This window comes from Polychytrium aggregatum (genome assembly GCF_025602895.1).
Source record: "Polychytrium aggregatum strain JEL109 chromosome Unknown BJ171scaffold_279, whole genome shotgun sequence".
NCBI classification, from domain to species: domain Eukaryota; kingdom Fungi; phylum Chytridiomycota; class Chytridiomycetes; order Polychytriales; genus Polychytrium; species Polychytrium aggregatum.
In genome coordinates, this window is record NW_026516481.1 from 421 (window position 1) to 16,365 (window position 15,945).

Here is a 15,945-nt window from a genome sequence, read left to right on the forward strand (position 1 = left end):
CGCGATGTGCGTTGGACGCTTTGGGCGATTCATTGCGGGCCATGATCCAGAGCGATTTTGAAGAAGATTTGCCGGTTGTTTCAGGTTACCCCAGCCCCAGGGATCTTGCCCTGTACTTGACGTTCGCCCGGTGGCCCCTCAAAGGCGATCTGGAAGCCATCTGGTCTCTTCTCAACCAATTGAAGAATGGTCGAGCTGGAAGCCACCTTGGCATATCAGGCCACGGTTCAAAGGAATTACCGAGAGGGCTTTCCACGCACCCCTTTGAAAGGATAGCTCTGGTGATCCTCTGCAAGCGATATCCGCAAACACCGACATCCACTCTGGGCCAGCTGGTGTCATTGTTTGTTGAAAGCGAGCCCGGGGACGACCAAGATACGCTCTGCCAGTGACTCCAGTCCCGGACCAGGAATACACGCATCTGTCCGCCACTCGCCATGGCCATCCATAGATAACTGTATTGGATTCTCCTTTACTGGGTCCCGGGCGCTGTGGTTTTGTGGAGGAAGAGGAAGTTACACTGTATTCAGGGGGAAATGAGGCATCACGGTTTCATTACGAGTGCAATACACACACAGTAACCATCCACCCCTTGGAAACCACGGCTATGCCTCCACTCTCCGCCATATGAGGCTCCTTCGCTCATTCAAGTGGCCCCACACCGCCAGAGCAAGTCCAATCAAGACGACCATAACAAGCGGCGTCAATGAGCTATGGATGAGCCATTCCTGAGTGGTGCAAGAGTGGCTGACCCAATATACATGTGCTCCCCTTCAGAGACATGCCAAGGTACTCTGCGAGTGATTGTGGTGATGCGCTCTCAAATTTATTCTTGAGGTGAACCAAGCGCACATAAAAACAGAACGAATGCGCACCGACCTTGCTGGAGAAGAGCTGGGAGTTCTCCTCGTGGTATTTGGCAGATACAGTGGGTGCTATGGACACGTGGAGTCTAGATCGGCATATTGCTGTTGGACAAAGTCACCGAGGCTCTCAGTTCTACCAAAAGTTGTGGGTTGTGGCGACAGCTCATCGGAATCCAATTGTGCGTCTGAATCAGCTTGGCCGAAATCGCGCCTTCGAAGAGATACCGGTTGGGAGGGATGAAGGTAAACGGAGCGGCTACGACGGGTGCCGCTTCGTTGACCGCTGACACCGAGTCGCCCTTAGAGACTGTGGCGCGGCTGGAAGGCTCCACGAGAGCCTCCGGCAGAGCTCTTGTACAATGACGTCACAGTATCCAAGTAGTTGGATGTCAAAATCCGGCCATATGCGGGAGCGCCTCCAAGTTGATCAAAATTTGCGGGACATCCCGGGGGATGTGGTCTAGTGGCGCATTTGAAGGAGATATAGGTCAAAAACCCAGGACTACTGCTGTTCATCCAAGAACCTTCCGCTGGATGGAGGCAGCCAGTATTCGCCATCGGTAGATTAGTGCTCTACCTTTCACGTTGGCCACTGGTGAAACTTTGAGCGAGGATCCATGACAATAAGTAGATCAATCTTGTCGCGGTCCTCGGCAAAGGCAGCATCGAATGATTGCGGGAGCTTTTCACCAAAAAACACAATATCAGGTTTCATGATGCCGTCGGCCTCCTCAGGGCACTTGGGACACAAGGGTACCGTCTTGGGCAGTGGAGGAGAGGGGCCATATCATTAGAATTCGTGACCGCTCGGATATTTACTCAAAGCACCAGTAGTTCTTTCGCAGCTCCCGTACCTTGGCCAAAATATCATCCTTGATAGCCTTTCCGTCAACTTGATGCTTGCATACGATACATGACGCTGTGGCAAACGAACCTAGAGTGACGATGTCGAAGACATATTTAGATCGTGCCATGCAGAGCTCTTTGTGTGGGTGCGTGGAGACTGAGGAAGTTGTCCCTTCCTTGGCTTTAGAGAAGCATTTTCGGGACAATCAACTGGAGCGACGCCTTGCCACCTGAGCAAACAGATATCCAGGAGCCCTCATCATACCGTGACACTGAACCACATTTCCAATTTGCGCAACTTGCTCGAGCGTGTCGATGTTTTGCGTGTAATTTCTCAACAGCTTTCCTTTTTTCCTCAAGTAGCTTCACAAACATGTGGCTTGGCGAGGGTCTGAAGTTGCTGGGAAAGATTTCCTAGAGATGATGGCGACAGAACCGGTCTGTTATGATCGATTGCTGAGCCGGTGCATTCTTCTTGCCGCATCTGCTCGTGTCCCTATGCCGGGATCTCATGAGAGAGGATGGGCATGCGGTGGAATGCCTTGAATGGCGATACCTTTGCAAATGAATAGAAAATTTCAGGCCGATACTTGAAATATTCAAGATCAAACATTTGTTGGGGATCCTCAAGCTCGAATTCGTCCAGTCGTGAGTAGATACCGTTCTTTGATCGAAAATCCGGGATGCCACATGAAACCGAAACGCCTGCTCCAGTCAAAACGACAATGTTGTGTGATTCTTTGATGAGCCGCACGGCATCGTCGATGGTATTGATGTGCGCAAGCTTGGGTCGTCGTGAGAGCCCAAGAAGAATATGCAGAATATCTGGGCGGAATCAGAAGGGGCCCAAGGTACTTCGTTAGTGAAGCTTGTCGCCAATCGATCGGAGAGCAGAGCCTCATCTCCCCAAGACCGGCTGAATCTGCCGGGACACTCAAGCGCCCCGGATAGGCTGAATCAAAGGGCCCATGCATTTTGCGGAGGTGGCGGCTGACTTGTCTTGACTTCTAGCGGCACTTGGAACCGCAATGGCTCAACAACGAAAGCATGATCCTGCGTCTGGCTGGGCCAAGATCAACTCACCCAAGCTCTGTCCTCGCTGTTTCAGAGCCAGTGCCAGAGACTCGAGGTCATCCGAGTCGTAGGCATCCGAATCATAGCCATCCAGTAGCGGGTCCTCGCCAGAATTCAGGTCATCAAGATCTCCATTTGAAGAGACAGATCCCAGTCGACTGTCGTCGTCGTCGTCGTCCCCCATGGAACCACTGCCGCTGTTGATTTCTTGAGCCGCTATGTCTTCATCTTCGATAGCGCCATTGGCAGGTAACCCAGCGGGCTTTTGAGCGCTGCATTCGTCACCGGCAAGGCTCGACCGCTTTCGCCTCTTGAAATCTTCCTTCGACGGTGGTTTGGAATCAGGCGAGATAGCAGTGTGCCAAGCACTGCCATCCTGTGATCGGAGTCGCTTCATCGATGGACGAAACGTGTGGTGTGTTTCGGCCTGGAGAATGAGATTGGCCGATGAGGGCAGGGGAAGAGGGAATGAGATCTACGATGGACCGATGATAGGCCAGGATCGCAGCCGCCTCCGGGCACTCCCTTGGCCGGCGGAATCGCCCGGATTTGAGGAGTCGGTGCAATCAGGAGGCAGTATACCTGAGGCAGGCGTGGGTCGGATTCAAGAGGCTTATCCATGGGCTTCTCTGGAGTGCGCTTCTGGGCAAGCAAGATGCTGTCTCAAGCCAAGGTCCTCCCTCACAGGGCCGGCCAGATTCGGCGAGCCGGCGCTTTGCTCGGTTCCCGCCCAGGCCCGACAACGAACACCCCCCGTGAGCGTGGCGAATGCCGACTTGCGCCAGCGATGCTTGATGCGCCCGGGTCTCCACGGCCGAGTGCGTTTTCTTGAACGTTCAGCTCGACGGTGGGGTGGTGCGCAAAAAATATATAACTTCAGTCACAGGAGCGGACTCGAGGGTCCGGCTGGTGATTTTATATCTACTTTCTAATGTGAAAGAAGTATACATACAGCACGACAACCAACACAAAGAGGACCATATAGAGAAACCACCGCCCGGTCTGTGTCTTGGCCATTTGCTGCAAGCGCTTCATCGACTGGCCAAGGAGGTCGCCTGTCGCTCCGAATTGCGTTTCCTAGCCAAGGGTATCGATCGGTCGACCATCAGCCGGGGAAAGCGCACCACTCAAAGCAACATATCGAATGGACCAACTTGGGGCGATGCTTTCTATCATTTGGATCCAACTCGGCCGAAAGACTTACCATTCCACGCAGCATTTCCTGTTGGTTGCGGACCTCGTCTCCGAGGCTCAAAGTAATCTGAGGGTATGTGTGGGAGTGGCCGGTTGGATGACTGAGCCGCTCCATTCGCACTCAACTTTGGTCCAGTTCTCGGTCCTGGTTGCCTCTCCCTGGTGGTTTCCGGGCGATATGCCTGAAGATGTCCATGATACTCCTCAACAGCCCTTTGCGAGCAAGATCTCTTGGCTCACCTCTCGAAGTTGACTGGTCTTTTGCGAGAGCAGATCGACCTGCTCGTCGTTCTGGTGCTCCATGCTATAGCCAAAGTCATCATTATATCGACTTCCCGTTGGCCTAGAGAGCGCAGTTTGAGTAAATCAGTTCAGAGGATGCACTTTAGGAGGCAAAGCTGGCGCTCATAGGGCTTTAGGATTGACAATCGCTGCTGACGTGACTGGATCGTGGCTGGAATCCCAACATCGATCGGGTGGTGCAAGGATCGAATCTGGCGGCATGGGCTGATGGAAACCGACCTTGAGACAGGACGGTTGTAGCGATTCATGATTTGCTGGGCCTTGGGCGGTTTGACCGGAGCTGCAGCGGCGCACGCTGTTGGGACAGACAGCGGATTGGGAAAGGGGATGAGGTGGAGGTTTCGGGCGCGGCTTTTGTTCTTGCTGGCACAACGGCTGCCACGGCCTCCTTGACCCTCTGGGACATTGAGCCTCGAGAGAACATGGTGTTTCGCACAGGAGCGACCAGGGCTCTTTTCGGCTGTGGCAAGCTTCCAGGACCCAAAGCACATACATGTCCATCTAGTGTGACCATGAACACCATCAGCCATCGTTCGAGGGGCTCACTTTATTCAGGGAAACGGGACAACGCACATGGTTCCATGAACATGTAGTATGTACCGGCTTGTGCCCAACAAAGCCACATGCAATTCAACAAATCACCTCCGAGTGGAGGCATTGGGTCGCTCTCCGGTCTCTATTCGACCTGCACTGCTCAAAGTACCGAGCAAACCGCTACCTCCGAGGGCTGGATGCATAGCCCTTGCCTTGACACCATGACGCATTGCCAATGGCGATGACCACATCGTTCTCCCTCAAGCGTGCTTCAGGACGGCCTTGCACATCCTGTCGACGGCCGCTTGGTGCTCGACGCAGTCCAGGACAGCCCCTGTCATGTGGATGCTGGCATTGTCCATCACAATCAGACAGTTGTCTGGGAGAGTCCTGCTCGGTGGATGGCAGTGTGGCAGAGGGAGAGGGACACTTTCCTCTGGGAGATGGTCCCGAGCTTGCATCGCAACACAGGACCAGTCTGGAACGGGTCGTGTTCAATCAGGGTGCGAATGACTGGACATGCCTGCTCAAGGAAAGTGGATCTTCGAACCGGGGCACGGGGTGGGTCATCAGGTTTGTGTCCTCGGCGCCGGCGGTGAATGGTGTCCTTCGACACACTGACAAATAGTCATGGCCAGCGCGCAATGGTCTCCGGTGACAAAAATTGATCCATGCTCAAAATCCTGGATTGACTGTATTCGGGATGGCGCTTTCCACGACATATATCCGCAGCCATGGGTGGTGGGCACTGTTGTGATCACGAAGCAAATGAATACCCGTGGTTGGGTCCACCGAAGAGCCGCCACAATACACCCCGAGGTCCTAGACCCCAGGATCTTTGGAAGGAACTCATCGAGCGCGTGAGCGTTGATCAAAATATGAACAGATTACATTTCGTCGGATACAAGACTTCCACACTTCTGAGGAGCCGCGCTTCTCGGTTCGAGACATGTTTTCAGGCCTCGGATGCTGATCCACGCAGCCGGAGCGGGAGAAATCTAGTATGGAACTTGTTCGAACAAGAATGACACACTCTCGCCGTTATGAATACGACGAATGGCTTCGGCGAAAATGGCAGCCACATCAAACTCTCTGATCTTGGAAGATTGTTCCATGTGCGTCGCCTGTGGGACAGTGTTGCTGACAATGACCTCGTCGATCGGTGATTCTTGGATGCGGCTGATGGCATTACCGGACATGATACCATGGGTAATCACAGCGTATATCTTCGTTGCTCCTTTTTCTACCAAGAGGGCCGCGGCTTTCGTCATGGTATAAGAGGTGTCGGCAATGTCGTCAATGAGGATGCAAACTTTGTCCTTGACATCACCGACAAGCATCATATCGGTAGCCGAGCTGGCAGCATGGCGTCGCTCCTTGTGGATCAGGGCGAAATCCATGCCGAGTTTGTCCGCTACAATTGTGGCTCTATAGGCAAGTATGGTCGGGATGAGAGTCTGTCAGGCGGGCCGCTGCATACTTCCAAACTCAGGTTGGGTCTATATAGGACGCTGGCGGATTCGGTGCGTCGGTATTTTGATCAGGTCGACACGGCTGAATCCGTGGACATACTTTACCGTTTGGCGCCGCCTGCATCAGGCGATACAATTACAGCCGATCGGTAGTCGGGGATATGCTCTTTGATGTACTTGACAACCAGAGGCTGGCTGACAAGGTTATCCACAGGGATATCGAAGAAGCCTTGGAATTGAGGATCGTGCAGGTCCATGGTGATGATATGATCGGCGCCTGGATGTTGATGCACACATCAAAGTTGCGATGATCAGCGGGCTGTTTTGAGTACGTTCGAGGAGGGGCGGCGCCAAAGCCGCGGGGGCTTGGCATTGAAGAGCTTCACGCAGCATAATAGACGCTTGGTCGGTAGGGCTGGCTTGGGGATACGACAAGAAGAGAGCCGGCAAGCAGCGGCTTTCGACAGAGTACAGAGGCGTTTCCAGATCGAGCCGCAAAAGCTTACCGGCAGCGACAAGCAGATTTGCAATCAACGTTCCAGACCGAACAGTCCAGTGTTTGTATCCACCGTTTGTCGACGAGCTACCCCAGTCAAAGGCTGCGGGATTCAATGAATAGTCGAGGCTTTGGACAGACGATGATCTCGTTTGAAAGAGCTGGGGACTCGAATATGAGAGATCGTGGTCGACGACGATTTCATCCTTGTGGACCGTGCCGACAATTTCCGAAAGTGGAGCATGGCCGCCCGTCATGCTTGAAAGCCGCTCGGCATCTCCAGGGGACACACGCGCACTGATGCCACCGCTCCGCTTATAAGGCGTTTCGGGCTGACGGGCATAGGGGAAGCACGGAATAACCGCGGTGACTTTTCTAGAGAACCAGAAACCCAATGAATATAAAGGGCACCACTTGTGTGAGCCGCGATCGGAGCCAGGAGGCCCAAGCAGTGGCCATAAACCTCCAGCAGTTCGGGAAGAGCCGCGGCCGCAGGGTTTGCTCAAACGGCGCGTTGGCCACGATGCGATATCGGCATAATACTGCCAAGACAGAGGCGCGTCCGCGGCGATGGAATAACGAGTGGAGGGGCGCCAGACTTACCGTGCTGAAGCGGTTCGGCACGCAGCGATCATAATGAGGAGCTCCATGAAGTTATCATTGACGTGCCCGCATCCAGACTGGATAATATAGACATCGGTATCGCGCACAGATTCGGAGATTTCAACGTTGGTCTCTTGATTCGAAAACTTTGAGAGCTTACACCTCGACACGGGTATGCCTAGCTTCTGACAGATCTTTTCTGCAAGGGCCGGGTGCGAGGTGCCTGAGAAGATGCTGATGTCGCGCATGTGTGCAGTCGCCAAGGATCGTTGCGGAAGTCGGCAGGGTGCTGAAGCGTGGCGCTGACGGGTAGTCGCTGCGATGAGAGCCCGAGGACAGACGGCAGAGCTTGCTTGCGAATACTGCAGGCCGTGGCCGAGAGGGCTGGTGGAGATGAATCCAGGGTGCTTGAAGGACAGCCAAGCGGTTTTTTCTTGCAGGATGCCGGGCGGGGTTCAGGAAGACCGCTCCAAAAGGGGCCATATTAAGAGCGTGCCACGAGCCATCAGGCGGAGCTCCTTGGTGATCGCAAGGAGCGTCTGGATCTGCGGCCTCACGCTGATCAGCAGCATCCACGGCCGAAAGTGCTCTGACCAGAATCGCCGGATCCAGGACGGGAACGGCCAGTCCGATCCCCACAGCACCACCATACACCGCGAGCGGCTCTGCCCAGATCGATCATCCCGACACACATGGCCACATCGGCATTGGAGGGGTCTGCGCTGGCTACCGGCAGACCCGAGGAGGACATTGAGCCGCAGGCCAACATGGTGAGTCGGCGAATAGCTTATCGGGCGAGTTCTGATGGCTCGGATGCTGCGCCCAGACAACTCGCAGCCGGCGCCTGGCAGTCCCTGTATACGCGGACAGGAGCATTCCTGCTATGCATTGGGGGCCAGGATCGACGCCATATCGAGAGCAAACATGCATTCGCTAATGAGATCGAGCTTTGCTGCCTTCCCATCATTCTCATCGACATCGGCATCAGGTCGTCCTTCACCTCGCCGAGTTTTGCTCTCGACTTGTCGAGATCGCGCGAGAGCTTCCCAGCCAGCCGCCCGCCCAACTGGAAAGCTTCGTGAACGAGATGCTGCTGGTATGGGTGTATGAAGCAAGGGCCTCACATCCGGTGACCTGTCGATGTACCGACGGTCTTATCAGTATTGCGCCAATCGTATACTTCGTATTGCTTCAAGCTCATGATTCTGAATCCAATTGACATAGAAAGGGCTCGAGGATCCTGATAAGTTACTGACGCAATTCTCACGGTATGGACGGTGACGCTCAGCCCATGTGCTCAGCAAGCGAGTTCAACTACATTATTGCACAGGCTCTTCTCCATCGGGCGATAGCTCTCGGCACTGAAGGCCACACAACACTCTCGCGCGTCTCCGAAATGTTGGAGGAGCATGTTCACATGATATATAGCAACAGGTGAGACCCGCAACGCTGAGACGAGCCCACATTGGTTCCGGACAGTGCGGGCCATGAGTCTGTCAAATGGAGCTGATTATGGTAATTTTTTTTTTAATTGGATGGTCCAAGGTCGAAAGTCGTCCGAGAAACAGCGAATTGCATCGGCCCTCTTTCCAGAGAGGTAGGACTGTTTATATCGAATGTGGAGACGTCAGGTCGGTTGTCACAGGGAGATATGCAGAAGGTACGTTCGTGATGGGCTTCGAATCATCCAACTAGTTCATTTCTCGAGTGCCATTCGAGTGCCGTTCGAGTGCTTCGGAGGAGTAGTCCGAAACGGGATGCGCGAGTTGGGTGAGCATTGAGCGGGAAACCGGACTCGTACACTTTTGGGGTCGATGTTGGCTCGATATTCGGGCCCATAGTAACACGGATTGCCAGTTTTCTGAGCTCTATGTCAGCTCATCGGCTTCCCCGAGCTTGGATCTGGTACGGCGGGCAGAATTTATGGGTAAGTATAAAAGCCGACTCTTTGGTGGTGAGATCTCAAGGGGCCAAGTCAACCCCGACAGGTGTACTGGCACCGTTCGTAGGCTTTTGGGGAGATGTGAAGCTTCTGACACCGAGAGCGAATCTATTGATAGATGCGCTGGTTATACATCTTTTCGGAGAAATGCGGATATCCGATGTTCCCAACGCCAGCGAAAAAGCTTTCATATTGGCATTTATCTCGAGTGCCATTCTACTCCCAGACGGATCGGTGAGTGCGCGACGGCATTGTTGATCCGACCAAAGACGTGGCTTCGAGCCAACAATTGGAGAGAGGCAGTCCCTCATTATCGCTCTATCTTAATTCGACGCGGACGGCAGCTCGATACAAGTAGGGTGGAACCAATGAAGGAGCGAATACTTGAACTTGGGGGATTACTTGAACGCGTTACTAGCACCATCGAGGTTAAAAATGCATTTCCAGAACTTCTACAAGCTCTCGAGTAAGTTGCGAGAGAGGATTTAGGAAGCTCAACTGGGTTTTGAACGAAAGGCACTAATGTCAATTGGCTGATCAAACACATGTACCTGCAGACATCCGTTAACATCGATGGCATTGCTACATTGGATTTCGAAGATGCTGGAAGATACTGGTTTCATCGAGTCGGATATCATGATGGGTGACACGCCTCTCATTTTCTATTTGTTAGACGAGGTGGGCCTGAGAAACGAGCTGATCATTCATGAGGGCTGAATGATGCTACTTAAAAAAAGTTTGCGCTGTCGTTGTCCGTGCGTATGGTCTGATTCGGTATTTGAACGGTTCTCCAGGCGACAATATTGAGGCCATTCCAGCGTCCTCGCATCTTTGATATCTGGACTCAAAATCTTCGCAAGAGCTTCGATGGAAAAGATCCATTGATAACCTCAAGGTTCAAGGATGCCTTCGTTGACCGAGTTCTTTTCATGGCTGGTGCTGGCTATCAATCTCCGATTATCGAGTATTTTGAAAAACAATCAGAGGAAATTGATGAGACCGTGATGACATACTTTATCAAGAAGGTAAGTGAGTCATTCGATGGACGGACAAAATCTTGCCACCAATGCCACTATGACTGGGCGTTGCGCTGCTCAAAATTGGCTTGGGAGACTGCCCACCCACTCACAGAGAAGTGCAAAACCGTTTAACATGCATGATGTCCAAACTTTCTGCCGAAACTGTCGGGCTGATATAATCGATACCTCCAATAGCTACTTGAACGAACAGAGCCGCCCTATCCACGAGAAATGGCACTTTCGTTGTTGGCGATGATCAATGGATTGGACTCTAGGAGCCCACTGAGGAGACCCGAGTCGATCGATCATTATAGCAGATTTATGGCCGCCTGCGCGGATCCTCTCAACGACCTCCCTCCACAGGCACAGGCATTGGCCGCAGAAATGAATGCCCTTTGAACTCGTTGGCACAATCTCGAGAAATCCAAACTGTGGAGCCTGTCCGACGAAACCCCAGATGCCGCAGAATTGACAGTTTATTGCGAAAGCCGATAAATGTTTTTCAAGAATCCCAGGGCTCCACTCACTCAATCGCGTGAGAGTTGCGCCGCGGCTCGATACGACCCAAGGTTTGCTGTGGGCTGCATCGTCCTGAATACAAGGGTACGATCGGCAATGGATCGGAATTGAAAATGATAGTATCTTCCCAGCGCATACATGAACCAACAGAACACCTGCTGACGAATGGCAGCATATTCAAAGCAAAAGCCCCCTTGTTTAGTAGTGAATATCCATGATTTGTGGGCTCCGAAAACGAACATCGATCATGACCTGTGCCGATGGAGACTGACGGTTGTGCATGCTTTTGGAAACAATTGTGGAAGAGAGAGATGGAAAATGCAACAGATCCAAGCAGAGCCTGGGTTACAAATCATTAATAGCTCAGCCATAGCCAATACGACTAAGCGAAGGGAAACACAACGAGCGACCCGTTCGACCCGACTATTATGAGGTCGGGAACCGAGAGTGATGTTAAGATGGTCTTGATTGAGAACAAGACAGCCGCTTCCGAAGATGGATGCAATTGATCATCTCCACAATGGAGACGGGGATATTTGAGACTGCGTTCCCTAAACCAATACGTGGGAGTGGCTGATGTGGGGGGTGATGACGGCACAGCTGCCTAGTTTCGTTCTGGAAGAGCTGAATCGCTGGCATTGAAACCCGGGGTTGTGATTGATGTTTCAAGTTCAGATATTTGCAGATCCCAGCGGCAGATATTCAGGAACAATATATCATAAAATGGCCATATTTGGCATTTTTATGTGTGATGGAGTGATTGAAATGGATCAGATTGATATCCTGTGATCTCACAAAAATTATCGGAGTAATACGAACATTCAGGTAAAATCAAGCATTGCATATCGATGGGCTCCAGTCCGTTTCCATGTTAATACCGAATGGTAACATAATCTGGAAGTCGTGAAGGACTGGATTCAGGGTACAGGGACTTGCAGTGAAAATTGACTGTTCCGCATGCGAACGATTCCCGATACATCAAAACACAACTTCACAGTCGTATTGACAGGGTGACAAACTGGAATGTCAATTGCTTGAATAAGCCCTGAGATGTGCTCAAAAATGAATGATCAAAATATCAATTCCACAAAAAAAAATTATGCACATGATCAAGAGGAGAACACCACATATATAAACCGATCAGAAGGGTGAAAATGGTGCACAATAGCTTCGTGTAGTGTCAGTAAATGGACATGAGAGCAGGACAGGGCCAGAGTGGAATAATCTGACTGGAACTATGGTCATCAAGATGATTGATAATCATTTTTTGGGATGATGACTCAAGAACGTTCATTCAGAAGGAAAGATAGGTGGTCTATTCGGTTCAGCGCTGAGCGCTTTCTTCTCGCATTCCAGAGAACTATTCAAGCTCCGACCTGATACTGCACGTGGTAATGAATGGCGCGTCACACGATTTGGCTTTCGAGTCCAAACAAATGGTTCCTGAAGTAGAGTAGAATGCTGGAGATAGGGAAACTCCGAAAGTGCGGCTCAGAATCTAGAGATAACGAGGGTGAGTTGTTTCACACATTGGGATATCAAAGGTAATATATGCTAACCCAAAACCTTGCAAGGATTTTGGGGGTAGGGTTTCCATGTTGTACTTTTGGGGAAATTTGCATTCAGGAATAAATGGAAGAGCTCAGGAATTTGATTGCACAGCTATCATGATGATCCTGGAAAATACGATAGATACACATAAGAGAAGCCTTATGAAATCAGTGGATACTGTATCAGAATATTGTAAACAACGACGATAGGAGTCTAAGTAAGGAAACGAGTGGGGGATTGCCAGATAAGTGACAATAAGTCAGAGAAATATGAATAGAACTTCATGCAGGATGAAATCTCGAATAGACGGACAATACAAACACAATGGAAATGGGGCTCCAGAGCAAACAGGGGCAGCATGAATGCAATATAGAGATCTGAAGTTGATAAAATACGAAGCATAGTATGTAGAAAGCCTAATTGTGTAGGAGATGGTATCTCCGACGCTGTGCTGCGCGTACTGCGCGTACTGCGCGGCGCAGTGGGTCGTGACCTGTGCTGCGCTTTGCGTTTTCACGCACCGCAGGCAGGCCACCGCAGGGTATACCTGCGGGTTGCCCCCGTTCCCCCCGTTTGTCTGGAGTTCGGTTTTATCGTGAATAAACGTAAGTGCTCCCCGAGCTCACCCGTCCGCTAGAGTAGCCTAGCACCGCCCTGTTCTGCCCCGTCCTGTCTTGTCTTGTACCCCCTCCCTCCCCGTCTTGCCCCAACGTCCCAGTAGTGGACGTTACATGGTAGCATCGGAAATCCTCGTCTTGTTTTCGTCCTGTTTGTCCTCTTTCTAGATCCTCAAGCTGGATCCCGCCTCTCTTGCCGACCGACTCTCCTCTCTGTCCCTGGAGCCTGCCCCTGCCATGAGCAACCCCCGCCCACTTCCGGAAGCCTTCCTCAAGACCTTCCGTGCCCCAGTGTTTACTGGGAAGAGCCGCTCCTCCTCGGTGGAGGACTGGCTGCAGCAACTCGAGGACTACCTCGATGCTGCCCAAGTCGCCCCCACCCACCACATCGTCGCCGCCAAGCTCTGCTTAAAGGACCAGGCGTACCGTTGGTACCGCCGCCAAGGGTTCGACGAGCAGAGCGAAGGTGTGTTTGACGACTTCAAGGACCGCCTCCGTCGCCGCTTCGGCAGCCCCAATGCTGAACTCATTGCCCGTGACAAGCTATACTCTCTCGTGCAGCGTGGTTCTGTGACCCGCTACATCGAGGAGTTTGAAGACCTCTCCTCCCAGATTGAGGAGCTGGGCTCTGCTGATGCGATGTACCTCTTCCAGAAGGGCCTCAAGCCCAAGATCAGAGAGTACATCGCCAGCAACCCTGATGCCCGCAAGTCCCTGGACGTGATGATGGACGTTGCCGAGAACCTCGACAACGTCCAGTACCATGGCCGCCAGTTCTACCCGCAGCTGGCAGGCGGCCATCGGTCTCATCACGTCCCAGCCCGTCCGCCTCGCCCGGCCCCGCCCGCAAGACCCATGCCTGAGCCCATGGACGTTGACGTCAACGCCATGGAGGCTCGTGGCCCTCCCCGCTCCCGGTTCCAGCAAGCTGCCACTGTCTCCCCCAAGGACAGACAGAAGCAGGAGGACCTCCGCCATGGTTCCTGCTTCTTCTGTCACCGACCGGGACACCAGGCCAAGGAGTGCCCCATGAAGTCGGGAAACGGCCGACCCTACTAGGTGGCTCTGGAGCCCTAGTAGGAGACCAACGCCGTGGATTGCTCAATGCAGTCCACGCGTCTCCAGAGGAAGTTCACCTCGCCCCCTCCCCCGAAGGAGAAACAAACCAAGTGTTGTGCGTCGTGCGAGAGGTGCATGGTGGCGCAAGCCGCCTGCCTCTCCACGAACGTGAAGAGAAAACCAAAATTGAAAACCAAAACAAAAAAGAAAATCAAGAACCCTTGAGGGACAGGACCGCCTGTGCCCTCACCCCTGTCAAGTCGTGTGTGTCGGATGCTTCCGACATGTGTCCGCAAGCCGTGGACGTCGTGTGCAATGGCGTGCTGACGCCGCAGGCCCCCGCAATGGCCGAACCCTATCCAAAATGTCCGAGTGGCCGTGATGAAGCCAACCAAGACCAAGTGTCGCCCGTTCCCCCAAGTCAAGTCATGGTGCAGGAGGCTGTGCAGGAGGACCATGAAGAGTCCCTGCTGTACCTCCCTGCCACCGTCCAAGGTCACACCGTCCGAATGATGGTGGACTCTGGAGCAAGCTGCAACTTTGTCAGCAGACGCTTGCTCCAGGAGCTCAACATACATGCAACCAAGAAGAAGTCGCCGATGAGTGTGGCGCTTGCAGACGATCGTGTGCAGCAGTGCACACACCAAGTGGTCCTGCGAGTGGCCCTCCATCCCAAGTACCATCCTGTCCTGTTGTTCCAAGTGATCGACACCAAGTTCGATGCCATCCTCGGCATGAGCTGGCTTGCTCGTGCCGAGCCGACTCCAGTCGTCGACTGGAAAGGCCGCACTGTCCGTGTTGGCCCTGACATTGTCCTGCAGGGCATGGCCTCACCCAACATGCCACCTCTCCTCTCAGCCATGCAATTCAAGAGGCTGATCAAGAAGGACACGTCGTTCCTCTGTGTCGTGCGTGAGGTCGACGACACCGACCAAGCCGGTCCCGGTCCCCCGCCTGTGGTGACCAAGCTGCTCGACGAGTACAAGGACGTATTCCCCGACCAGTTGCCACAATGCCTGCCACCCCAACGCACCGTCGATCATCGCATCGACATCGAACCAGGCTCGTCGCCTCCGTCAAGACCGACGTACCAACTGTCGCTGACGGAGATGGACGAACTCAAGCGCCAGTTGGATGACCTCCTCGCCCATGGGTTCATCCGCCCGAGCCAGTCACCGTATGGTGCACCAGTGCTCTTTGTCAAGAAGAAAGAAGGTGATCTCAGGATGTGCGTCGACTATCGCGCACTAAACAAACAGACCATCAAGAACACCTACCCGTTGCCCAGGATCGACGAGTTGATGGATCGTCTGAGTGGAGCAAAGGTCTTTAGCAAGATAGACCTCCGCTCAGGCTACCATCAGATCCGCATCCACGAGGATGATGTCCACAAGACCGCCTTCAGGACTCGCTACGGACTGTACGAGTTCCTAGTGCTGCCGTTCGGATTGACGAACGCACCTGCCACGTTCATGCAGCTGATGAACGATGTGTTCCGCCAAGAGCTCGACAACTCTGTCATCGTGTACCTGGATGATATCCTTGTGTACAGCAAGGATGAAGCGACCCATGAAGGTCATGTCGCCCGCGTGCTGGCCAAGCTACGCGAGCACAAGTTGTATGCCAAACTGTCCAAGTGTGAGTTCTTCAAGAATCAAGTCCCGTTCCTGGGACACGTTGTCTCAGGAAGAGGAATCGAAGTCGACCCCGCCAAGGTCAAGTCTGTGGTCGAGTGGCCGCCGCTCGCATGCGTCTCTGACGTGCAGTCGTTTCTCGGTCTCGTCAACTACTACCGCCGATTCATCCCCGATCTGGCGCGCACTGCCGGTCCACTCACAGACCTACTCCGC

General features: G+C 53.1%; 3 protein-coding genes across 3 annotated transcripts; 1 reads left to right on the plus strand and 2 right to left on the minus strand.

Moving 5' to 3' along the window:
- Positions 1 to 952: 952 nt before the first annotated feature.
- BJ171DRAFT_593535 (DHS-like NAD/FAD-binding domain-containing protein) lies at positions 953 to 4,531 on the minus strand (the record flags this gene model as incomplete). The annotated part of the gene is made up of 12 exons (XM_053114520.1): positions 953 to 1,217; positions 1,451 to 1,626; positions 1,721 to 1,800; positions 1,978 to 1,984; positions 2,082 to 2,126; positions 2,269 to 2,537; positions 2,796 to 3,213; positions 3,369 to 3,428; positions 3,735 to 3,863; positions 3,991 to 4,047; positions 4,221 to 4,323; positions 4,503 to 4,531. 12 exons carry the CDS (start codon positions 4,529 to 4,531, stop codon positions 953 to 955), a joined length of 1,638 nt encoding a protein of 545 aa, XP_052961416.1.
- Positions 4,532 to 5,486: 955 nt separating this feature from the next.
- On the minus strand, positions 5,487 to 7,782 carry BJ171DRAFT_551954 (phosphoribosyltransferase-like protein). The gene is made up of 4 exons (XM_053113055.1): positions 7,389 to 7,782; positions 6,796 to 7,160; positions 6,395 to 6,566; positions 5,487 to 6,245 (listed from the first exon to the last, which is right to left on the minus strand). Exons 1-4 carry the CDS (start codon positions 7,634 to 7,636, stop codon positions 5,816 to 5,818), a joined length of 1,215 nt encoding a protein of 404 aa, XP_052961417.1. The 5' UTR covers positions 7,637 to 7,782; the 3' UTR covers positions 5,487 to 5,815.
- A 112-nt stretch (positions 7,783 to 7,894) lies between these two features.
- On the plus strand, positions 7,895 to 10,891 carry BJ171DRAFT_160468 (TH1 protein). Its single transcript, XM_053105870.1, has 10 exons — positions 7,895 to 8,158; positions 8,377 to 8,484; positions 8,677 to 8,822; positions 8,934 to 9,048; positions 9,246 to 9,315; positions 9,449 to 9,564; positions 9,675 to 9,796; positions 9,888 to 10,008; positions 10,125 to 10,355; positions 10,545 to 10,891. Exons 1-10 carry the CDS (start codon positions 8,081 to 8,083, stop codon positions 10,746 to 10,748), a joined length of 1,311 nt encoding a protein of 436 aa, XP_052961418.1. The 5' UTR covers positions 7,895 to 8,080; the 3' UTR covers positions 10,749 to 10,891.
- The last annotated feature ends 5,054 nt before the right edge of the window (positions 10,892 to 15,945 follow it).

Bases quoted from the DNA above. Each gene is read 5' to 3' on its own strand.
- BJ171DRAFT_551954 (XM_053113055.1), bottom strand. From the start codon at position 7,636: ATGCGCGACATCAGCATCTTCTCAGGCACCTCGCACCCGGCCCTTGCA. The intron at 6,567-6,795 runs GTAAGCTTTTGC...ATCAACATCCAG, and splicing joins AAATCTGCTTGTCGCTGCCG to GCGCCGATCATATCATCACC. The intron at 6,246-6,394 runs GTAAAGTATGTC...ACTTGCCTATAG, and splicing joins GATGCAGGCGGCGCCAAACG to AGCCACAATTGTAGCGGACA.
- BJ171DRAFT_160468 (XM_053105870.1), top strand. From the start codon at position 8,081: ATGGCCACATCGGCATTGGAGGGGTCTGCGCTGGCTACCGGCAGACCC. The intron at 9,049-9,245 runs GTACGTTCGTGA...ACGGATTGCCAG, and splicing joins CACAGGGAGATATGCAGAAG to TTTTCTGAGCTCTATGTCAG. The intron at 9,565-9,674 runs GTGAGTGCGCGA...CGCGGACGGCAG, and splicing joins TTCTACTCCCAGACGGATCG to CTCGATACAAGTAGGGTGGA.